Source organism: Zootoca vivipara, chromosome Z2, assembly GCF_965207765.1.
Source record: "Zootoca vivipara chromosome Z2, rZooViv2.hap1.1, whole genome shotgun sequence".
NCBI classification, from domain to species: domain Eukaryota; kingdom Metazoa; phylum Chordata; class Lepidosauria; order Squamata; family Lacertidae; genus Zootoca; species Zootoca vivipara.
The window spans coordinates 29,990,666-30,016,073 of NC_142585.1; the positions used below are offsets into that span (position 1 = coordinate 29,990,666).

Consider the following 25,408-nt stretch of genomic DNA (forward strand, 5'->3'; position numbering starts at 1 on the left):
TTATCTTCAAACTCTACAGTTCTACGATTCTATGATCCTGCTCATGTGGTGATCCAAGCCCTCCCGCTGCCAAGGCAAAACAAGAGCTTCAGGTCAGCCCTGGGTGCCTAGAACCCCTATGCATGATGCAGTGCTAAAGGAATGCCCTGCTCAAATCACTGGTAATATAGACTTAAATTTAATGTGGCTAAGCAGAGTTCAGTCCCTGCACTGTCCACAATGTGGGGTTGACTTGTACATGATAGTAGTTAGGAGCAGCTGACACTGTGTATGGAGCACTGTGAACAGTCAGGACACATTATACAACCTGTTATTATCATCAAGAGACATGTGTGCTTCATGTCCTCAAGACTCTGGTAACTGCTTGAAGTTTATCTCTGACATAGCGCTGAATGTTGTTGGAAAGCAGTGAGACTGACTTTTGAGCATCCCTGGCCTCTGATATTTCTAGGACAGTAGAACTCCCTCATTATTTCCTTTTCCAGCTAAATCATGTGGCCTTGTGACACTAGAAATCGTGGACATCCAGTGAAGCCGAAGGTTGGATGATTCAGGACTGATAAAAGACTTCCTCACGCAGTGCATAGTTCAACTGTGGAACTCACTTCCACAGGAGGCAGTGATGACCACCAACCTAGATGCCATTAACAGAGGATGAGACAAGTTCATGGAGAAGAGGGCTATTGATGGCTACTAGCCAGAATGGCTATGCTCTGCCTCCGCAGTTGGAGGCAGCAATGCCAGTTGCTGAAATACCAGTTGCTGGAAACAACAGGTGAGGAAGACGCTCTAGATGGTTGGCCACTTTGAGAGCAGGATGCTAGACTAGATGGCAATCTTATTTTCAATTCTTTCCTAATGAAGGATGCAATGAAATCTGAAGCAAAAATGGGACAAGAGATTACAAACACCCACACCTACATCCACATATACACACAGTCACAGCATGCGTGGATCATGCTGTGGCTGTATCTTTGTGCTCATGTCAGCCTTAAGATGTTAACCAACTTATTTCTTGCAAAACACTAGTATATCTCATCCCCAGTAGACAAGGTGTACGAATATAAAACCAATGCAATTTAAATCATGATTTAGATCACCAAAGATAAAAAGGGCCATTTAAGCAACCGAGTTAAAATCAATCCATTATTTCCTCAACAAGTGGCCATACTAAATTTGTTGATACAACAACTATTAAAACATGTTTGCAACTTAACTTTCACTATCTAGAGTGCTATCTATCACAGCGGTACTGAAAGTGAGTGGTACTGACCCCTAGAGGGTAGTGGGTTTACTGGGGGGGGCGTTAAGAGGCAAGAGGGCAGCAGGGGGTCACTGGTAGTGTAAATGGCTATCAGACTTTTAAAAGCTGGAATCAGTGGATCAAGTTTGTCAGTTTTGTTGGATTAATTAAACTAGTTTTAACAAGATTTTTAATTCTTACTGTTTAATTTTCATGGTGTTACTATCTTCCTTAGTGGGTTGTGCAAACAACAATTCTGAATCAGGCTTTTTATAAGGTAGGGTAGGGCAGGGAACCCTGGGGGTGAGTGCATTGAACCATGGGAGCAGTGGCCCGAAAGGGTTTGGTTGCTGCTGGGCTAGAGCATAAAAGAAATGCATGCATTTTGCATGAAAGGGTTTTGTGCCTGCTTTGAGAGGAAAGCGGTAAGGATTTTGGGTTGTTGTTTTTTTGCTGCAGCAGGCTATAATGGATACTAACAAAACAGTCAGGTTATATTGTAGAAATCCTCTATGTGAAAGCAACACTCTGTTTTGACAGATGCAAGGAGGAAATATTAGGGAGGAGGCCATACTGCCACAGCTGTCTGTAAACAGGACATAAAAGAATGGGAAGAAAAGAAACCAAGGACAAACATTTTTATTCAGGAAGACCCCATACTGTACATACTTTCTCATGAAGATGTTGTTCAGGTGATGGAGTGAGAAGGAACACGCAAGGTTGTGGAAAGCAATAGTTCTGTGCTATCCTTCCTTTTTGGACCACCTCCCCCAACCTAAAGGTTTTGGGATACAACTCCCATCAGTCCGACCCAGAACAGCCATGCCTTCATCAGCTCTACAGGCTAGACCTTTGGAGTCCCCCAAATCGGGAAGACTGGCTTGCCCTCCCCTTCACCTCCATGACCAGGAAGTTATGGCCATTTTGTCAGCCCCAACCTGCTTAGCACAAAAGTCAAAACAATCCTCTTCGCCAGGGTCCATTTGACATGTTTTGAGTTCCATCTGATGTTTTGTTGCTAATTTTGGTGTTGTTTAACACTTCTGTGTTAAACATTGTGTTAAATTTTCGTTATTTGTTGTGTGGACTTCTTTTGAACTTGTTAATTCTGTTCAGTTGGGACACCTTAGAATATTTATATCCTGACACTTGGCAAGTCAAACCATATACAGTACTTGGGAAAGTTACGCTCATGAATGCTGATCACTTGATGACCCACACATGTGAATGGGGGGTGGGGGAGAGTGTGTTTATGGAAGGAAGTCGAGCATGTGAGGAAGCAGAGGATGGGCCTCCTTCAATACAGGCTCCCTTTTGATAAGAGAGAAGTGGAAGGGAATTGGTGCCCTCTCATGGGCAGTAGGATTACCTAGAGGGACACTAAGAGGCAAGGGGGCAGCCAGAAGGGGGCAGTGGGGGTGTAAAATAAATAAATAATAATTTATTATTTATACGCTGCCCATCTGACTGGGTGGCTCCAGCCAGACTATCAGGTTTTGAAGAGCTGATATCGACTGGATCAAGTTCATCGGCTTCGTTGAATTAACTAAACTAAAAACTAAATTTTAATTGGATTCTGAACAAATGTGCAATTAATCGTTACTGTTTTGAATTTTGTTATTTTATTATCATTCGTAGTGGGTCATGCAAACGGCTATTCTGAATAAGCTTTTTATAGGGTAGGGGGCACTGGGGGTGAGTTTATGGAACCAAGGGGGAGCGGCCCCCCAAAAGCCTGAGATCCACTGTTTTTTGGTCGGTGAAAGACAGCCAGAGTAAAGGAAAACACTTTCACCTGGTAGCAGCCAAAACCTCCATAGGAAAAAAGGGTGGACCAAAAGACAATCATTGGACTTTGTTGCAACTGCTTCCCACTACATGACCCATGGAAGCTAAGGTACAATGACAGGCAGCAGCACGTAAAATAAATAACATACCCCACCACCCACAGTCGCATCTAGGTTGGCACGCACTCTAACAACACACTGTTCTGCTTTTTATTTCGTAGCACATTCAGCTTCATGAGTCAGTACAGTGGTACCTCGCAAGACAAATGCCCTGCAAGACGAATTTTTCGCAAGACGAATGCGTCTTGCGATCTGATGGTGACTCGCAAGACGAATTCATTTTGCAAAAAATTCATCTTGTGAATCGTGGTTTCCTATAAGAATGCATTGAAATTTAATTAATATGTTCCTATGGGCAAAAAAAGAAATTTCAATGCATTCAATGCATATGGGAAACCGTGATTCGCAAGACGAATTTTTCGCAAAACGAATTGACTCGCAGAACAAATTAAATTCGTCTTGCGAGGCACCACTGTATATGAAGAAACCAGATGCAGTCGTGGTGGAATAATATTACACCATACATAGAGCATTAATGCACTGTAATGGATGAGCATTTGAGAGTGTGGCTTGGGGTACAAGAATTAAAACCGCTATGAGCCCCAAATAATAAAAGTGCTTTAAAGGTAACCATTAGGTGGCGATTAGGTCCAGTCGCGGACGACTCTGGGGTTGCGGCGCTCATCTCGCTTAACTGGCCGAGGGAGCTGGTGTACAGCTTCCGGATCATGTGGCCAGCATGACAAAGCCGCTTCTGGTGAACCAGAGCAGCACACGGAAACGCTGTTTACCTTCCTACCAGAGTGGTACCTATTTATCTACTTGCACTTTGACGTGCTTTCGAACTGCTAGATTGGCAGGAGCTGGGACCAAGCAATGGGAGCTCACCCCATCACGAGGATGCGAACCGCCGACCTTCTGATCGGCAAGCCCTAGGCTCTGTGGTTTAACCCACAGCGCTACCCGCGTCCCTTTATGAGTAGTAAGTGCTTTATGAGTAGGTTAACCACAATGAATCTATTTCCTCACAATGCCAGAATGTCTAATGGAAGGAAATATAAGCCCTGGGGAGACTTAAGGCTTTATTGCAAGTCACACCCCATTCTAATGCAATCTATAGGAAATCATCAGGACAGACATCTAAGAACAGATAGGAGAGTTTGTCACCAAGGTAGAAAGCTTTGTTGGCTCTAACTCAGCCTTTTGCCAACTGGTGCCCTCCGGATGTTTAGGACAATAACTCCCATCAGCTTCAGACAGGAGAGTCATTTCCTACGATTATGGGAGTTATAGCGCAACAACATCTACAGGGAACATGGCATAGTCCTCTCTTCCTCCATGAACCTGTCCAATACTCTTTTAAAGCTATCCAAGTTTAAGGCCGTCACTGCCTCCTGGGGGAGCAAGTTCCATAGGTAGACTATGTGCTGTGTGAATGAGTCCTTTCTTTTATCCTTTACTATCTTTCATTTACCTTGCATATTTGGTTGCTGTGGCTAGCTGCACCTACTGGTCTTAACAACAAAGGCTGCTCCACACATTGTTATTTATTGCTTGATGATATCCAATTCCACACAGACAAAAATGCTTCAGATGATACAGTCCGTACATGGCTGGTCTTCTTACCTGGTCGAACAACTGCTTTCCTGTAGTGTTGGGCTGGATGGCAAACTCCAGCTCAGCATCCATGGTGGTAACTCGGACTGTAATCTGGAATATAAAATAGGAGGGTAGAATTAGAATCCAGATGCCACATGAAAATCCATATGTATTTTTAGTTGTAATGTATGTTTGGTGTTGCATGTTCCTTTCCGATGTTGGTTGCTGTATGTAAGGAAAATGTATGTATGTTGTAACGTATGTATGGAAAATGTAATAAAAAGAAATAACAGAAAATCCATTCACCCATCCAGCAGCATTAGCCAAAATTGATTGATTGCTATAAAATATTTATAGGCTGCTATTTCATAAAACATATCAAAGTGGCTTACAATGAAAGTACATGTTCAAAACTCCCATTGTTCTAGGCGCATTTTGTGACAAGGAATTTCATCAGTGCATGCCGTTTCTGAGTTCTGGGAACAGTACTGCGCCTAAGATTTCAGATTAAAACTGCAGAGTGGAAGGAAAGGGGGACCTTTTTCTGCCTCCCCACTTAAAAGTTGAAACAGCCTTTACTGAATAACTGACTGCAGCGGGAAGGTAAACGGGCGTTTCCATGTGCTGGCTTCCGTCACAGTGTCCCGTTGTACCAGAAGCGGTTTAGTCATGCTGGCCACATGAGCAGGAAAGCTGTCTGTGGACAAACGCCAGTTCCCTCGGCCTGAAAGCGAGACAAGCGCTGCACCCCATAGTCGCCTTTAACTGTCCAGGGATTCTTTACCTTTTGCCTTACTGTCCAGTGAGATACTGGAATGACTTTTCAGTTTCACCTGCCCATGCAAGTTTGTTTTATACTAGCCAGTTTCTTCACAGGCACTCAATTAATAAGTTGGCTCGGCAGCTATGGTTGGATTTGTAAAGAGGTCAGCAGTAGGAGTGTTACATTAATACAGAGGACTACACCAAAGTTAATACTATTTGCAACCTACATTTGTGGAGCCTTCACGCAAAATGTGCTTTGTGCCCAAAGACAGAAACATTATTCTTTCTAAAGGGAATGAACTCAAGGTTGTTTTTCAGTGATCTAGTGTACACTAACACCAGCAGCCCCCAACCTTTTCAGACTCAGGGTGCACTTTTACACCAAACATGCATGGGGAGGCCCATTTCTTAAGCTTTCCCCATAGAGGTGCATAGAGGTGCATGGTGATAGTTCTCCTGTTGTGACCCATCTTGGACCAGGCCATGACCCTCTAGAGCAGGCATCCCCAAACTGCGGCCCTCCAGATGTTTTGGCCTACAACTCCCATGATCCCTAGCTAAGAGGACCAGTGTCAGGGATGATGGGAATTGTAGTCCAAAACATCTGGAGGGCCGAAGTTTGGGGATGCCTGCTCTAGAGGGTCCCAACCCACCAGTTGTAGACCAGTGGACTACACTAACATAGACAGTTCTCACCCTGTGGGACGCCTTGCCAATACAAGTTTGACAGGAGACATGCCCACTCATTTTTAGAAGACTTCTATAAACTGTATAATTTAGACAGGGCTTTCAATCCCGAGGTTCTCTGCAAACCAGCTCTTATTTGATGTTTTTATCATTTTTGTCAGCCAACTGGCAAGGTCAGAGTTATCCTCCTGCCTGAAACATTGTCTTAAACTAGGCTACTTGAAGAACCCATGAGAATGTCAAAGCCAAGAGGTTCTCAACACTGACTCTTTTGCGACACCCACAGTAGCACATGAAATATATAAATGCCTCCCTTAGATCAACACCGAGAGAACTCTGTTTGCAGAGTGCCCTGTGTCATTCAAGTTGAGCAAACTCTGTTACATGAGCTCACAACATACTTGGAAGGAGTTGAAGCAAAGAGCTTTCAGCAGAATGAGATTGATTGCTTATCCACTCTTCACCCACACAGGCAAGCAACACAAAAGATTGTGTTGGCATTAAGTTCTTGTCTGAATATCGACATAGCCTGAGAAAAGGAGCTTCAGCTGCCTTTGGCACCTGTCCAGGCTCCTCTGCACAGACATCCATGCACTTTTAACAAAAGCCAGACTCCTTTACCACCTGGGTGCCTTTGACCCACCAACATCTTTGCAGAAACAGGCCTTGCCCCTCTGCAGTTGAGCTCACTCTCCACTCATTGCAAGTCTTTGGCAGTAAAAGAGACCTTACAGCCCCACCAGAAGCAGCAAGAATCTTGTTAGATAATGATGGAGCAGTCATGGGCTGCTGTGCCAGAGATCAATCACCACATAGCAAAGGTAAAGAGATGTGCCAAAAAAAACCCCCTGAATTGGAGATGCTTCCTTTCTGAATTAGGTAGCAGCTTATTTGCCAGCGATTACATGGACATGTAGATTTGGTATGTTTAGCCTGGAAAAGAGGAGATTGAAAAGAGATACAATAGACACCTTCAAATATCTAAAAGTCATCATATGGAAGATGGAGCAAGCTTGTTTTCTCCTGCTCTGGAGGGTAGAACCCGAACCAATCGATTCAAATTACAAGAATGGAGATTCTGACCTAACATCAGGAATAACATTCCGGCAGTAAAAGCTGTTTGACAGTGGAACAGATTCCTACAAGAGGTGGTGGACTCTCATTCCTTGGAGGTTTTTAAGGCCATCTGTCATGGATACTTTAGTTGACATGGGGGATGAACTAGATGACCCTTGGGGTCCCTTCCAACTCTACAATTCTATGATTCTATGCTGCAGAAATGTTTGCACACAGCCTGCCTCATACACAACACTAACAAACCACGGTTGGTTTAGCCTATGGTTTGATTGAACATGCAAGCCCAGCTCAACAGATTAGTCATGCTTGGCCTTCTACCAACACACCACAATATGAGGTGAAAATATTTTTTGTCTTGTGAACTATGGTTTGTTCTAACTATGGTTTGGCATTATGTCCAAACCCAACAGCCTTACACAACTATGGTCTATCTGACCCCCCCCATCAAGCTACAGAAGCTTGAGGTAAGAGCTGCTGGGAAACAAGGTAAGCTTTTAAGAAACAAGACATGGATTGTTTGCTTATCTGCTAGGTGGCTCATGGTTTACTGAACAAAACATGGTTAAAACAAACCATTGTTTCATGTGCTTATGCTTGATGTGTGTCTGCAGATATTAAGATAAAAAAACCCAGTGTCACTACAGAAGCATCCCGGGGTTTAGAGTATTTAAGAATCAGCTCAAAGTATTGCAAGACACAACTGTTTTGGCAAGGGATACTTTGCAAGCCTGCCGCAAGAATTTGCAACATATCTTAAGGAGCATCACAGACTTTCCTAGAAACCCATCAAGTGGCTTTGAGCAATCCAGACCTTCACAATAGGGACCTACCTTACAAAGTTATAATGACAGCATTCAAAGTATTTTAATGCTTGCTGCAAATTCCAGAACACACTGTAAAAACAACAAGCCGCATCAAATGCAATCAACAATAATTTTAGTGCAGGCCTTCCAGTTGTTGCTGGACTGCAACTCCCAGTCCCATCATCCCTGACCACTGGCTCTGCTGGCTGGGACTGATGGGAGCTAATGGCCGACACTGGGGGGGGGGCACAGCTTAGCCACACCCGGTTTAGAGATTGCAAATGAGTGGGACTGTCAAACTTCCCAAACATCTGTGCTACCTCTCTATAATCCCCACCCCACTTAAGGAGTTCTGCTGGGCCATCCACAGTGCAAACAAGAAGCACCACCATGGAAACAGAACCTGCAATCAGAACCTCTGTTCCTTTGAAAGTTTCAGGGCATGCTCCCTGCATTCAATCAAGACTCAATAAATTTGGGGTAGAATTGTAAAAAAAAAAGCAAAGCTCAACAAGCAAAAATGATGCATGTTAAAATATGAGAGACACTGCACACACCTTTGTAATTCAAGAAACCTTTAATAAAAAATATTTTTTAAAAAAACACAATTTCAATCCTTAAAAAACTCAACAACTTTGGCTGGCCCTCACGCATGTTCACTTCTTCATCAAATCTGAAAAAAGTTTTGGCACCCTGGTATATGTGTTTGATTGTTCATTCACCATTTCATATCGTCTCCCATAGGATAGGAAGCCTCTGGCTAGAAGCTTTAACATTTGAATTTTTAAAGGCAAACATTTCTCTCCCATTTTCTGAACTATCCTCAAAATAGAAGAAACTTTAAAAAAAGAAAGAAAAAAGTTACAAGCAAGCCTAAAAGAGCCTGAACCAACAGATATTCAAAGGGAAGAAACAGGCATTTTATTTTGGTAGTTTTAACACTTTTGTAGTTTACTTTAACACAGAAAGATGGCTATGAAGGAGTATTGTTACCTGATGTCATTTATTTGCATCCCACCCTTTTTCTCCAAGGAACTCAAGGTGTCATACATGGTTCTCCCCATAGCTGTCAAGTTTTCCCTTTTCTCGTGAGGAAGCCTATTCAGCATAAGGGAATTTCCCTTTAAAAAAGGAGAACTTGACAGCTATGGTTCTCCCCCTCCTCATTTAATCCTCACAGCAACCCTGTGAAGTAGGTTAGGCCAAGAGCGAGTGACTGGCCCCAAGTCACCCAATGAGCTTCATAACCAAATGGGGATTTGAACCCTGGCTCTCCCAGGCCCTATTCTGACATTCTAACCACTACACCAACAATTCACAGCTAAGCACTGAAACCGCTGTGCAGTCATTCTGCAGAGGATGGAGTACATGTTTTAAGCTGTTCCAGCCACGAAAATTGGGAAGGTAGCGGCACTGGTTCTCCAAGATTGGTGACAAAATATTTTCAAGAGGTTTTTCTAACAATGCAAAGTGTGCAGAAATCTGTTGACCAGAAGCGGGCGGCGGCGGGGGGACGGGGACAAGAGGGGCAAAACGATCTCTCTTTCAAAGTGCTGTCAACTCTGGAGGCAGGGAGAGGAACAAACAACTATTTGCCTGCCAAAACAACTCTGAACACACACCCTGAGGAGTGGGAACAAAGAACACTGTCTTGCTGGCTTATGACATCAGTTACAACAAAGAGCAAGGAGTCTAGATTCTTCTTGTTGCCCACTGGTGAGCTGCTGCCCCGCCATTCATGCCTCCTGTGGGGCAAGGTGGGGGTGGGAGAGGGTGAGGGGTATAGTTCTAGAAATGCTTTTGCAATGGACAGTTCAGATCTGTGTATGGCCAAGTCTGGGTCTTGTTTATTGAATTTATGTCCCACCTCTTCCTCCAAGGAGCTCAAGGCGGCATGCAGCTTAGATTAATAAATCATATGAAAGTAAGAAAAGCCCTGCTGGATCAGGCCAAGGGCCCATGACTTTGGCTTCTCTTCTCACAGGGGCCAAACAAATGCCTGTAGGAAACCAGCAAACAAGATCTGAGCACAAGAGCTCTCTCCCCTCCTGGGGCTTCAAGCAACAAAGACCAAGGGGTCATCCAGACTTCCTTTTGTGCCACATTTCTAGGCACAGGTCCAAGCTTTAAAAACCTCCATTCCAGAGTGTGCTTTTTCTTTCTTTGGCAGTTGTATTTTCCATGGATTGTTGTTTGCTCCACTTCAGTGGTAAAACACTGGTTTTCTCGAGGACAAAAAAAAAAAAAGCCCACTCATTTGACATTGAGCTTTAAGTCATGCATCTGTGCCTGGGAAGCCACCGGTGCAAAAGGAAGTCTGGATGACTCTTCAGTCTACAAAGTCTGTAAATAACTATTTAGCCATGATAGGACCTCCAAGCTCATAGAAAGTATGCTTCTAGCTGTAGCTACCTGGGAGGAGGAGTCTATACTGTTGTTTTGCTCACTAGCTTCTCAGAAGAGAACTTTTAACTGGCTGTCACTGGAAACAAAAAACTAGATCCAATGGTTGAATCAACACCACCCCTGCCACTGATTCAGGCCGTTGTATGGGAATACCCACTATGTATGTACCGGTATGTATGTATGTATGTATGTATGTACGTATGTATATATGTACGTACAGTGGTACTGTACGTACTTAATTAAGAATTTAGTACGTACTTAATTAATTAAGAATTTAATTCGTTCAGGAGGTCTGTTCTTTTCTTAACTTGAAGCACCACTTTAGCTAATGGGGCCTCCTGCTGCCGCCGCACCACCAGAGCACAATTTCTGTTCTCATCCTGAAGCAAAGTTCTTAACCTGAGGTTCTATTTCTGGGTTAGCGGAGTTTGTAACCTGAAGTGTTTGTAACCTGAAGCGTTTGTAACCCGAGGTACCACTGTATGTATGTATGTATGTATGTATGTATGTATGTACGTATGTAAAGTAGTGCTATCTACTACAGCAAAACTTAACATCCAACACCTGGAGAGCAAATTTCAAATAACTACATGAGTGTGTGATCACCTGCTATAGAACACAAGCTATAGGGACACCAAAATTCTGCTAGGTAGAAGCCTCCCCTCCATGGGAAAAGTCTGTTATCCATCAAGCCAGCAGAACTTTGTAGAGTCCCTCAGTGACCTGGTGCAGCCTTCAGGATTATTTTCTTGCACACCATCCGATATATGGAGCAACAACAGGATTTCACCCCCAGCTCCCCAAGACCTTTCAGCCTGATCTCCCACAGGCTTCCTAGGAGCAGGAGAGGTATGCCCTCCCCACCCAGAATGGGAGCTCCAGGAATACTTACAGGCATTTGCCCACTTTTCCAATCGCCAGCCCTTCTCCGCAACTCTCCTTTGGTACTTTATGTGCCAACAGAGAGAGGGCGGGGGAACCCTGGGTCATATGAAAGTGCTTGCAATTGCTGAAGGGATTACAGTTTAATTAAATCAAACCTCCTGTAAAGGGGGGCTTTTCAGATCCCTAAGCTAATCAGGAAACAGGACACCGGCTAGAAGGTGCTCCCAAGATTCGGAGCAGAACCCTATTGCAACCAGCAGAGAACAGGCTTAACCCTCCACTTGGCTGCCTTGGGAAAGATCCCAAGAAGTCGAGCTCATGATATGACGCCCATGGTCCCGTCCCCTGTCCCCCAGCTCTGTTCCTACAGTAGAAGTGGCAGAGAGGGCTATCAGAGAGGGCCACGCACTGCTGCCACTGCCAGTTGCTGGAAACCGCAGGAGGGGAAACTGGTTCTCGTGCTCAGCTCCTGATTGCGGGTTTCCCTTTGATGCATCTGGTTGGCCCCTGTCTAGAAGCCTCTCCTCACTCAGAAAAAGGTCAAGATTGGCGAACTTGTTTGTTTGTTTTTACACACCAACATCAGGAACACAGAAGCAGTTGCAAAGCATGAAATGTTGGTGGAAGCAGAAATGTTAAATGGTGCGCTTCACAGCTGCCTACATGGCTATCTAAAACTTCCTTCCCACAAGCCTTTTTCAGTCATTCCTGCCTATTGCTGCCAATAATTTGGCTTGACTACCGTAAACAGCTGCAAACCACATTTCATTTGCAAGCCTATATATAGTTACCTGGCAGTGAATCCTACTGAACCAAGTAGGGTTTTTACTTCCAAGTAGACATGTGTAGGACTGAACTTATGAGCATATTTTAAATGCTCCACAAGCAAAGTGTCTGGAGTTTCCATTAAGACACTGAATAAGGCAGCTTTGGAATAAAAGAGTTGGACTAGATGAGCCTCTTTGGCCTCTTCCAAGTCCACGGTTCCATGATTCTGAAGTGTGGAAGCTGACCACTCTATTTGGCGGTCCCAGAATTCCTCCACAGGACTGACACTTTGCCCTGAAAAAAGGAAATAATCCCAATATTGCAATAGGATTTTATAGTAGAACGGAACATCCTAGGGTAAGGACATAAGAGGCCACTTCAGGATGTAGAGAGCTTTCAAGGGCGTTCATGCCAGAGATGCTTTCAAACTTTTACTTAGAAGCTGTAAAGAGCTCCTTGAAAACTCTCTTGGTTGTCTGATCCACTAACAGAGACAAAGCACCCTTTCTGTGTGGTTTTCCAACATTGTCCATTTCTGGAATCAACTAAAAATCTTCCTCTTCCCAAACTTGGGTCTCCAGCTGTTTTTGAACTACAACTCCCATCATTCCTAGCTAGCAGGACCAGTGGTCATGGATGATGGGAATTGTAGTCCAAAAACTACTGGAGATCTTATGGTTAGATATTGATAGTAATTTGGGATGCACTGCAATGCCCATTGCAGATATCCACGTGTTGCTTTTCAGCTAGGTCTACTCTTTTCTGTGCATGTACATGGAAAATGATTTGTCAAATTTCTGCAGTGCCTTCTTTAAGGGCTGTGTTTTTCTTGAAGTTCCACTGTATGCAACAGAACACACACCATTCTCTTGAAATGGAAGTGCCTTGCATTTTCAGTGTTCCTCAGTGCTTAGCTTTGGAACATACAGAACATCCCCTCCTCTGTGAACTTCCACACACCTTCTCCAGAGGTATCCTAGGAGCCCATCCTCTGTGTTTGACTCACCTCCTTTCACTCTGATTGGCTCCGGTCAGCACAAAGCATGAGAAGGCTTCTGAGAGGCTAAAAAGCTCTCCATCCCTGCTGATTGGGTGGCTCTAGGACACTGGAGACAGGGGACCCAGCTGCAGAAATAGTTAATGGCTCTTTGCCCTCTTGTGACCCCAGACAACTCCACCACTGGTACCACACAGGTATTAGATTTGCGCCTGACACCATAATTTAGCATCCCAGTGTCCTCTGCTTTTACTGTGGCTAAAAGCCTCCCAAGTACTGTATATTCCTATGTATAAGATTACTTTTTAACCCAGGAAAATCTTCTCAAAAGTCGGGGGTCGTCTTATACGCCGGGTCGTATTTCTTATACGGCGAGTATATCCCAAACACTATATTTTAACTGGAAAAGTTGGGGGGTCGTCTTATACGCCCAGTCGCCTTATATGCCGGAATATACGGTAATGCTTAAGATACGAGCAAGCAATATGAAGCAGCAGAAGAGGGTCTCCCTCCTGTGGCCCAGGTCTGACTTGCTGTCTATGCTGTGTTTCCTCTGTTTCCTGTTTCAGTAGGCTGGAAGGCTATTATACTCTGTGACTTACAAGAGACAACCATGTGTACAGGAAGATGCCCCATAGCGGCCCTCTTGCAAAATAAGTTTGGCCCCCACCAGCCAAAGCTAGATACCCTCTTTACACACGCGCACATGCGCAACCTTGAGAAACCTCAAGCCAGGTTCACTAAGCATCTCAAGATGCACATTTGAGTACCGGGGTCTGGATCATGGAAATATCAATCATAATTGTTTTTGCTTTGTGTTAGGAAGCAGGCTCTGGTGATGAGGGCTAGGAAGTCGCAGCAAAGCTGTTCCAGCGAAGGGCGTGCTCTAGTGACACTCAAGTTCATATATTTATGGCACTGCTTTTTGAAACACTTATTCATGAACTTGTGCAAGGATCCAATTCCTCTATTTTTGCCATTTCCTTTCTCGCAAATAGAACCTTCAAGCACCCTCCCCTCGCTTTCCTGTCGCTGTTTCAAGAGATAACAGATGCTTTGGGCTTGGATTTATTTATTTAATTTTTTTTTAAAAAAAAAAAACCAACAACAGGCATTTAGAAGAATGGTTTGCAAAAAGCCAATTTGGTCATGGTGACATTTTGGTTAGCTCAGAGAAAATCAAAACAAAACAGCGGTTTAGACTGACAAGCGACTCCCCCCTGGGATACTCTGTTCTTGGCCCCGAAGTGGCATAAATTCCGAATTCAAAGAGTAAAGACAGGACATGGCTGGTCTTGATTCCAAACCACCTCCACTACATTCGGTTTATATGTGTGGTTCCATAGCACAGCTGAATCCGAACTGTGAAAATGGTATCTATAGAAGATGCAATAGTAAGGAACCCAATACGAACACTATCATCTCCATTTCCTCATCCACCAGCACAAGACTTATGCATTTTTAGAATTGCCACTCTTTGCCTTTGTATAAAAGAGAAGCTTTCACTGTCCCATTGTTTTTGTTTTAAATAAAGTGCAAGAATAAACAGAAATGGTAGAACATAAGAACTTAAGATGAGCCTACAGGACCAGGCAAATGGCCCATGTAGTTCAGCATCCTGTTATCACAGTGGCCAACCAGATTCCTGTGGGAAATGAGCAAGCAGAACCCAAGCACAGAAGCAACACTCTTGCCCACCCTCCAAATAAGAATAAGAATAGTGATTTAATTACTTATATGCCGTCCACCTGACTGGGTTGCCCCAGCCACTCTGGGAAACCATACTGGTTGGAGCTGATTGAAGTTGTAGTACAATCAATCTGGAAGGCGTCCAATTGAAGGCCGCTTGAGGGACTTCCAGGGGAGAAGATGGTGGGCTGAACATCTTCTGTCAACAGTTCATTGACAGAGAGGATTAATGATAGTCAAGCAGTAAATCTTGGGTTATTGAATTCACTCTGGATAAATAGAGTGAACAAGGAATTAACGTCTGATGCTCTGAACAAGCTCTTTTTCATGTCGGGAGACAAGAGGTTTTGTGGAACCCTGATAGGGGTGAGTGACTTGGAGAGGAAGAATTTTCATCTTGCCCCAAAACCACATAACAGCCATCAAGGCTAGCCCTTAGGGCAAAGGTCGGCAGAGCTTCCCTTTCTCCAATTACCTTCAAGATTGCTAAAAATAACAACTGAAGGGGTTATATGTCTGCCAGTTGAAATTTACATCTGGAGTGTGAGCTAACTTCTGGCTGAAGAGGTGGTCATTAAAAAACTGAAAGCAAAATAAAGAGCATGTTTTAATTGTATTGCGTTTATTGTGACTTCCAACATAATATAACAGAACACAGCTGTAACACCTGGTTGGGAAAAGCTGCTACAGGGAACTGAACTTTGCCATAAAGGGCCACATCTCAGAGGTAGAGCATCTGCCTTGCATGCAGAATATCCCAGGTTCAATTCCCAACAGCATCTCCAGATTCGGCTGGGAGAGAGTCCTTGTCCGAAACCCCAGACAGCCACTGCTGGACAATGCTGAGGTAGCTGGACCAATGGGGTGTGATTCACTTTAAGGGACCTTCCTATGTGCTTATGTTCCCAAACTGTCCTGGGATGAAGGGTGAAGCATGTAACTGTAGTTTTCTTTTTGGAAAAAAAATGAATAAATAACCAAACAGGTCACTTTCACTGTAGTGTTGTGGTTAAAATGTTGGACTGGGACCTGACAAACCAGGGTTCAAATCCCCGATCAGCCATGAAGCTTGCGGGTGAGCTTGCACCTGAAGGCCTACCTCACAAGGTTGTTGCATAGTTAAAATGCAGAGGGGGAGAACTATGTACACCACCTTGAGTTCCTTGAAGAAAGGTGGAATATAAATGTAATAAGCAAATGAACTGGAAATAAAAAAGAAGCTGACTTTTAAAAAGATGCAGTCGTGAAATCGCTCATAGGGTAAGGCTTAAAATACCACATATTTTTTTAAAAGCAGAAACCTGGGTGGGGCATGCCAAAAACTTGGACTTGCTCATTGCTTCTTGTTGAGTAACTGCCCAGCAAGCAAACTGCTCGGAAACAACGAACTGTTACTCACTAGGCCTGCCCAGACTATGAGGTCTACCTATTCCAAATATATCTTTAGCCAGAAATGGTTAGATCAGGGAAATCTGTTTCCAAGAGCATTCTAATGTTTAAGTTCCAAATCCTCATGGGGGAAAAAAGCAGCAAGAGGGACTCATGTGTGAGTGCATAGCTCCACAGCTCTGCAGACAAGGAACTGCTGCCCTTTCCCTCTGGGGAGGATGCTGTGTTTTCTAGAAAGTGCTCTGCCACACCACTCCTGAAATCACATACTTCCTACATTCCCCATGTTGTATTTTGGGACATTTAATGCATGGGAAGTACATCCTGGAAAAGAGTGGTATGCTGTGGCACAGGGTTCAATACTGCACTGGAATTATCTGCACCCAGCCTTGGCTACTTCAGACTTCCCAGTACTACCCAGCACTTCTTGCATTAGCCATGCACAGGCAGTCAAAGGTGATTGCCGTGTGCAAACCTGTGGCTCACAGCTCCTTGGGGCATTCAGGAGAAGAAGAGTTCTCTTCTGAGCGTTCAGTTGGTTTTATAATACAGCCTTCCTGCCCCATAATGGTCTCATGCAGATGTCCGCACAGCAGCCTATTCTGGGCGTCTAAGAAATCTAACCTTTCAGGAGTTTAGTGAAGTCATCTTTTGCCTACTGCGATTACTGAACACGCCCTAAATGTTTCCTATGAGCAATGCTGGAAAAGGGACAGAGTAAGCTATGTTACTCTGGAAAAATAAAAGGCAAGTTTAGGGGTGGGGCCAATTTCAGAGCAAGGCATGCTTCTTATTACTTCTTTATTTTAACTCTACTCAAAGCAGGATTTCGAGCTGTGGTTCTCTCCCCCCCCTCCTTCTTTTGCATTAATATCCCACGTTTTCCTCCAAGCTGGCATGCACAGTTCTCTTCCCCCTCCTCATTTAATCCCCACAACTTCCCAGTGAGGTAGGATAGGCTGAGAGGCAGTGACTGTCCCAAGGGCACCCAGTTAGCTTTATGGCCAGGTGGGAATTTGAACCCTGATCTCCCAAGTCCTAATTCTAATACTCAAACCACTGGATGCAACCTTATTTAAATATTCTTTGTATACCCTACCTTCTTCTCCAAGGAGCTCAAGGTGGAATACATGGTTTCCCCCTTCCTCCTGTAATCCTCACAACAACCATGTGAAGTAGTTTAGGCTGACAGGCCCAAAATAAGTGTGAGGTAGTTTAGGTACTTTAGGCCCAAGGTGACCTTCATCATGGCCATGTGGGGATACAGTGGTACCTCGGTTTACAAACACAATTGGTTCTGAAAGTCTGTACTTAACCTGAAGCGTACTTAACCTGAAGTGAACTTTCCCATTAATCCGTTCCAGGCGGGTCCTCAACCTGAAGCGTACTTAACCCGAGGTATGAGTGTAATTGTTTCCGGAAGTCTGTATTTAACCTGAAGCTTACTTATCCTGAAGCGAAATTTCCCATTGAAAGTAATGGAAAGGTGACCTTCATCATGGCCATGTGGGGATACAGTGGTACCTCGGTTTACAAACACAATTGGTTCTGGAAGTACTTAAACTGAAAATACTCAAACCGAGGCGTTCTTAAACCAAGGTATGACTGTATGAACCCTGCTCTCCCAAGTCACAGTCTGACACTCTAGAACCACTGGCTCTCAAAAGTTGATCTGCCACCATATGCACCCAGCCCCAGAACCAGTGAGATTACTTCGCAAGCTACGGTAGTCCAGGTTCATATGTGCAGCAATCAAGTGATGGTAACACCATGAGAAAAAAAGACTGGCCTCATGTCAGTTCACACCCTTCATGTGCAAATCACCTAGTGGTGTACCTGCCGTGAATCCAGTTCCAGAGCAAAGAGAGGAAACTGAGCTGGCAGCAAAGCTCCACACCTTCACAGTTCAGAGATTCTCAGAAGTCTGAGGGTTTCAGGTCACAGAAAGCTATTCGAAAAGCCTCAGGCAGAGGGCCAATAACTACTTTAAAATGCTTAGGTGTTAAAAGACACACCTATGTTGCTTTTTCTCTGAACAAGACCAGCTATATGTTTTACAATAACTGTTAAACATCAACTTTCTGGATCAGATAATTCCTAGCAACATATAGCTGGATGCGCTTGAAAACTTAGACCAGGCATCCCCAAACTTCGGCCCTCCAGATGTTTTGGACTACAATCCCCATCATCCCTGACCACTGGTCCTGTTATCTAGGGATCATGGGAGTTGTAGGCCAAAACCTCTGGAGGGCCGCAGTTTGGGGATGCCTGATTAAGACCATAACCCTTTCATTTAGCCTTACATCTGGCACTTAAGATATATGCTGCCCCTGACTACAAAAGGTTTTGCTGAGCCACTCTTGGTTAATACATGGCAGGAGAATTTGCCCAGTCCTTTTTGAGGTCTACCTAAGCACACAACCAAAGTCATTGTGTTGTTGAGAATTCCACAGCTCAGGTGTGTTTTGCATAACCAACTTTTAGCCTGTACAGACCCTAGTGCAAAGCAACTTTGCACAACCAAAGTTTTTATTCCTGCATTACAGGGGGTTGGACTAGATGATTTTGGGGTACCTTGCAACTCTACCATTTTAGGATTCTATGAAAGCCAACTATGCAGGGTTACCCTTACTGACTGCCAGAATCTTCAGGTGATGCAACTGGATCTTGCATTATTTGTGTTCTTCTTAAACTGGTACCCACCTAAAGGCCTTGTTGAGGACAGGATAGAAATTAAGCAAAAGAGTGATACCCCCCCCCCACCAAACCCCAACTCTGATGCCATTTCTAACACATGAGTGAGGAGAAATTATAAATGGTGCAGTTCATATTTGAGAGAAGAGTAAATTTCTCCCTTGACATATTGAGTGTAGAGACATAAAGACAAAGTGAGACATGTCATAGAATCATAGAAATGTAGATTTGGAAGAGTCCCCAGAGGGTCATCTAAGCCACCCCCAGCTATGTAGGAATCACAGCTAAATAATCCCTGACAGGTGGTCATCCAACATCTGCTTAAAAACCTCCAATGAAAAAGAGTTCTTCACCTTCTGAGGGAGTCCGTTCCACTCTATCGACCTAGTGTTCTAGACCAGGGGTCAGCAAACTTTTTCAGCAGGGGGCCGGTCCACTGTCCCTCAGACTTTGTGGGGGGCCGGACTATATGTTGGAAAAAAATATGAACGAATTCCTATGCCCCACAAATAACCCAGAGATGCATTTTAAATAAAAGGACACAAGGACACATTCTACTCATGTAAAAACATGCTGATTCCCGGACCGTCTGCGGGCCAGATTTAGAAGGCGATTGGGCCGCATCCGGCCCCCGGGCCTTAGTTTGGGGATCCCTGTTCTAGACCCCATTGCAAAGAGAGCTTTCTTGAGGAAGACTAGAGCCACGTTATATGTTGGAAAACTCCAGCCAAATACTAAGCAGGCTGCCTAAGTAATCACTATGAAAACAAAAAGACAATGAATCCACTTGGAAGGTGGAAGAGTGGGCTGTTCTCCTCCTGGCAGTGGCCAAAGGTTCCTTTAAAAAGGGGGTCCTTGTGCCAAATTCTACATGCCTGTTTTCCAGACTTGCATCACAGAAGTCTGACCAAAAAGGGAAAGTTAAAAATAAAGTCAAGTGCTTATCAAGTCAAAGTCAGCTCTGTTGTCTGCTTGCTATTTGAGCATTTCCATGCAAATATGGTATCAACATTAGCCTGGAAGGGATTCAGCTGGTGGGAGGGAGAATGTGGTAAAATATGGTGGTTGTGTCAAATGGATTTGTTTTCTACCAAGCTAGGTGGGTGGCCAATGGAGGAACTTAAAAAGCAAATGTTTTGGGAGGCTGTAAATTTTGGCTCCAACCCCCCCCCCCCCATGCACACAATATGGATATATTGGTTTCTGAGTAACCACTGGTCTTTGTTTCCAGTATGAGGGCCAACTGCTCCCCAAGAATCATCGGTGTACCCTGAGGCTTGCAGTACCTAGCAGAGGCAAATCCAATATAAATCTGTAATCTCCATTTTCAGGGCAAGTCCAAATGCTGATCTTAATCTTGAAGATCAAGCCAATGATCTCCCTGTGATCTTGCCCTCTTTCTGCTGATTTGCTTAAGAGTCAGCCTCACCAAGTCTTCAGGGGACTCAGAAGGTGACTCACTATTTTGTGACATATTGATTGGTCCTACTAAGGCACGCATGTCCAAAGTCCGTTTTGGGGGCCTAATCCGGCCCCTTGGCTCAACAACTTTGGTCGGCCCTCACACATGTTCACTTCATCAAATCTGGCCCTCTTTGAAACAAGTTTGGGCACCCCAGTACTAAGGGTACAGCCCAGCAGTAGACTGAGGACTTTTCACCCTAGATTTTAATTAGAAGCTATGAAAGGCAATGGGTGTCGGGGAGGCCCTTCTCTGTGTCCCACCTCCAAAAGAAGCACAAAAGGTGGTGATCAGAGAATTGGTGCCTGTTTGCTTTTCTCCCCTTCTCCGCACCACTCCCATTTTCCTTTTGTATCCTATCTTTTAGACTGAAAGCCTGAGGACGGCACAGATTGCTATACTTTCTAATTTATCTTTGAACCACCCTGACAGCCTTGGTTCAGCTGAAGAATGTTTAAAAGTGCTTACAACAACAACAACAACAACAACAACAACAACAACAAACAAACAACAAACAACAACAACAAAACCACACAAAACCCTAACAGACTTGAGTCAAGGGGTAATTTACTACCGGTATTTCACAACAACAGACAGCAACTACACTTGGGAACTCCCTGCCTTTTGAAGATGGGCAGCCATATTCACTGCACTCTTTTCGGCACCTGCTAAAAACTTTTTTTTTAGACAAGTCTACCCAAATATTCAGAAATCGGATGAAAGTTTTAGTCTGTTTTTAGTTTATTACTACCTTAACTTTTTGAAAACCTTAAATTATTGTTTCTGATTCTGCTTTTTGATAATATTATTGTTTTATCTTTTTTTTTCAAACTGCTTTGAGGGTGTGTGTGGTTGTTGTTGTTTTTTTACAATCAAGTAGTGTATACTATTTTGTGAAATAAACCAATGTTTAAAAAAACCACCCAGTTCCTGTGGACTACACAGCAAACTGTTTGGGATCATGGTATGGATCCAGAATACCAGCTGCCCATGGGACATGAAGGCACCAAACTGGATTGCAGGGGAAAGTGCAAATAAATATTTCTATCAAGTGCAGGGTAAGGGGGTTGGGTTGGATTAATTCATCAACTTGAAATGGATAATATTATTCAGTGTTCTTTTTAGAAATATGAAATTTGGAGGAGAGGCACTTTCCCCTCTCAGCTGCATTTACAGAAACACAAAGTCACATAACTGCACAGTTGCAGCCTTACCCAATTCTAGAAACTTAATCCTGCAGAGCAGGGGCTTTGAGAGATTTATTAGCTCAGTATTTTTGTAAAGTCCACAGCAAACAAAAGCTTACACATGATTTACAAGGCTCTGCTTCAACCCGTCATCTGGTCACAGGTGAAAAAGAAGACTAGGAAACTTGAACCTGGTTTTCCAAGTGCTCACAAGAGGAGGGAGAGAATGTCACTTGCACCAACAGAAGCTGTAGAGATCAGGACTGTTTGAAGGGGCAGATTACTGTTTGCATTTTCAGCAAAGTTCAGCTTTGTTAGAAAACCACTTCCACTGAGACCACACACACACTTGGTAAAAAAAGAAATGCAGAGGGTGTCTCACACCAATTTTCAAGAGCACTTGCAAGGCTTATGCAGGATGTCACCCACTTAATCTGGCTCTTAAATCTGTTCTGCAGCCTCCAAGGGTGTTTTTTATTTTATTAAGAGAACATCTGGATTAATCTTTTTTGCTGGGTCTCTGCAGTTCTCTGCTACCTTGCAAGCAGAAACTCCAGAAGTTATATGCCTGATCCTTCACCTTCTTACGAAACAGATATTTCAGTGTGGCAGCACCCACACTTCGGAACTCCCTGCCTATTGACACCAGACAAGTGCCTTCACAGTACTCTTTTCAATGCCTGCTAAAATTATTTATGTTTAGGCAAGCCAATCAAAATATACAGAATGTTGAGATCTGGCTTTTAGCTTATCGTTGATCTTTTGTTTTTGTTTTGCTGTTTTATACAGTTGTTTTTAACTGCTTTTACTGATAATTTCATTGTTTTATTCTTTCAGTAAACCACTCTGAGGTTATTACCGGGTATTTGTGGGGGCGTATCTTTTCTTTACACAATCAAATGGTATGTCCATTTTAATTAATAAATAAAATTAACACCTTCACAGGACCCCCTACACCATAAATGTCTGAGAGTTGTACCTTCTCTGTGCTTCATTTTTGTGTGTGTGTGTGTGTGCATTGAAACAGGGTCAGCTTTGGGGTTCTATAGGTCCACCTGCCATGCAACTCCACTCCCCCCTTCCCGGTGGGCAATGAGCGGCCCCAGATTCTCTTTCATCCGATCCACCTGCCCCATAAAAGTCAGCTGCCAGCAGATGGCATCCTCTCTGCAAACAGCAGAAAGAGAGGGAAGGAGGGCACAGCAATGCCAGAGGAAGCGGAAGCAGAAGTGGTGCTGCTTCTGGGTGAGAAAATAATAGCAGCAAAAAGCCTGATCACAGAAACATAGTATCGTAATATGAGAAGGGACCCCAAGGGTCATCTAGTCCAGCCCCTTGCCATGATGTTTCTTGGCCTGCATCCTTGTTGGGTATAATAGTCAGCTCCCAGGGGTTCTCTGCAGCAAGAACTGGAATCCCAGGGTAGATAGAGGAAAGATGCAGGCAGGGAGCAGCTGAGTCTTAATGCCCCACTATTACACCAAGAAAGGTAAATGGGCTGCAGTTTGAGTAAGTGGAGCTGAGATTGGATGGTGATTCATCTCTACAGCATATCTAGACCAGGCATCCCCAAACTGGAGGGCACCGGGTTGGGGAAGTACCTGCAACACACCACTTAAGGAGCTAGGTTTTTTGGGGGGGGGAGCATTAAGTACCATGCACCAGACGGTGATCCCATGCACACATTATTTTATCTGACCATCAGCATTCTGCGTTAACTTGCATGAGGCTCAGCAACTTTTCCCTTCAGGGAGAGCCTCCCCAAGGGTAATTACAGTCAGTATTAGAACTGGGTCAACTGCTGAATGGGAGATGAATGGGAGCCAGAAACCAAACGATGGACACAAAAGATGTACAGCACCACTGGAGAAATACCTCATTTTGAGGATGTGTTGCTTCACTCCGGGAGTAGCCAATGTGCTGCCCTCCAGATGTGTGTTTGTCCCCAGCTCCTATCATAGAATTGTAGAGTTGGAACCCCCCAAAGGATCATCTAGTCCAACCCCCTGCAATGCAGGGATCACAGCTAAAGAATCCCTGGCACCCAAGCAAGTGTGAGCAAAGGTCAGGAATGTTTGTAATCCAAAATATTGGTGGGGGGAGGGAAGGCTGCTGCTTCTGCCCCTGGTCTATGGAGCACAGGAGAAAACAGCAGCACAGGCCTTACTATACCATCCCCAGGTGGTTTCCAAGTGCTGCAGAAATAGTCTGCATGTCAGCCCCTCGTATTTCAGCCATCTCCTACAGTATCTTAACCACTGGTTTATTTGTAAGGACATAAGAAGAGCCTTGCTGGATCAAGCCAATGGCCCATCTAGTCATAGAATCATAGAGTTGGAAGAGACCACAAGGGCCATCCAGTGCAACCCCTGCCAAGCAGTAAACACCATCAAAGCATTCTTGACATATGCCTGTCAAGCCTCCGCCTAAAGACCTCCAAAGAAGGAGACTCCACCACACTCCTGGGCAGTAAATTCCACTGCCGAACAGCTCTTACTGTCAGGAAGTTCTTCCTAATGTTTAGGTGGAATCTTCTTTCTTGTAGTTTGAATCTTTTGCTCCATGTCCGCTTCTCTGGAGCAGCAGAAAACAACCTTTCTCCCTCCTCTATATGACATCCTTTTATATTTTTGAACATGGCTATCATATCACCTCTTAACCTTCTCTTCTCCTGGCTAAACATACCCAGCTCCCTAAGCCGTTCCTCATAAGGCATCGTTTCCAGGCCTTTGACCATTTTGGTTGCCCTCCTCTGGACACTTTCCAGCTTGTCAGTATCCTTCTTGAACTCTGGTGCCCAGAACTGGACATGGTACTCCAGGTGAGGTCTGACCAGAGCAGAATATAGTGGTACTATTACTTCCCTTGATCTAGACGCTATACTCCTATTGATGCAGCCCAGAATTGCATTGGCTTTTTTAGCTGCTGCATCACACTGTTGACTCATGTCAAGTTTGTGGTCTACCAAGACTCCTATGCCCCACAAATAACCAAGTCCAGCATTCTCTTGCTCAGTGTGACAAATCAGAGGCCACAGTGGGAAACCATGCAAAGTAGGACCTGAGCACAAGAACCCTCTCCTCTCCTGTGATTCTCTGCAACTGGTATTCAGAAGCATCGCTGCCTCTGACTTTGGAGGCAGAGCATAGCCATCCTGGCTAGCAGACCTAGATAGCTTGGGTGTGCCAGTGTTACATTTGTGGTGTTTTTGCTTACATTGTTATATGCATTTCGCTACATCTGGTGATACTGTACCCACCTTCAGACTATCGGTTGGGACAAATGCCTCGAATGAGAGTGTGTCTGCCCAACAAGTGTTCTATTCCTCTAGCTCAGGGGTAGGCAACCTAAGGCCCGGGGGCCGGATCAAGCCCAATCGCCTTCTAAATCCAGCCTGCGGACAGCCTGGGAATCAGTGTGTTTTTACATGAATAGAATATGTCCTTTTATATAAAATGCATCTCTGGGTTATTTGTGGGGCCTGCCTGGTGTTTTTACATGAGTAGAATGTGTGCTTTTATTTAAAATGCATCTCTGGGCTATTTGTGAGGCATAGGAATTCGTTCATTATTTTTTTCAAAATATAGTCCGGCCCCCCCACAAGGTCTGAGGGACAGTGGGCCAGCCCATGGCTGAAAAAGTTGATTGACCTCTGCTCTAGCTCATGTGTTAAAGAGTTCAGTATTCTGTCTCTCTTGTCTCTCTCTGTCTCTTTCTGAACAATGCTTTCAGGAACTCTGGAAGTTTATATGGTGCTCCTCAGTGAGAGGAGAACTACTGTACAGTAGAGGACAGGCTTCTCCAAAAGAGTCTACACCAGGCATCCCCAAACTACAATTCCCATCATCCCTGACCACTAGTCCTGTTAGCGAGGGATCATGCGAGTTGTAGGCCAAAACATCTGAAGGGC

General features: G+C 44.3%; 1 protein-coding gene across 3 annotated transcripts in view; it reads right to left on the reverse strand.

Moving 5' to 3' along the window:
- Positions 1-25,408, reverse strand: part of MSN (moesin) — a 92,345-nt gene that overhangs the window by 45,410 nt on the left and 21,527 nt on the right. For all 3 annotated transcript variants that reach the window (XM_035113213.3, XM_088664696.1, XM_088664697.1), the window contains exon 2: positions 4,717-4,800. In XM_035113213.3, the coding sequence (XP_034969104.1) occupies positions 4,717-4,800 (84 nt within the window). The remainder of the gene's footprint in view (positions 1-4,716; positions 4,801-25,408) is intronic.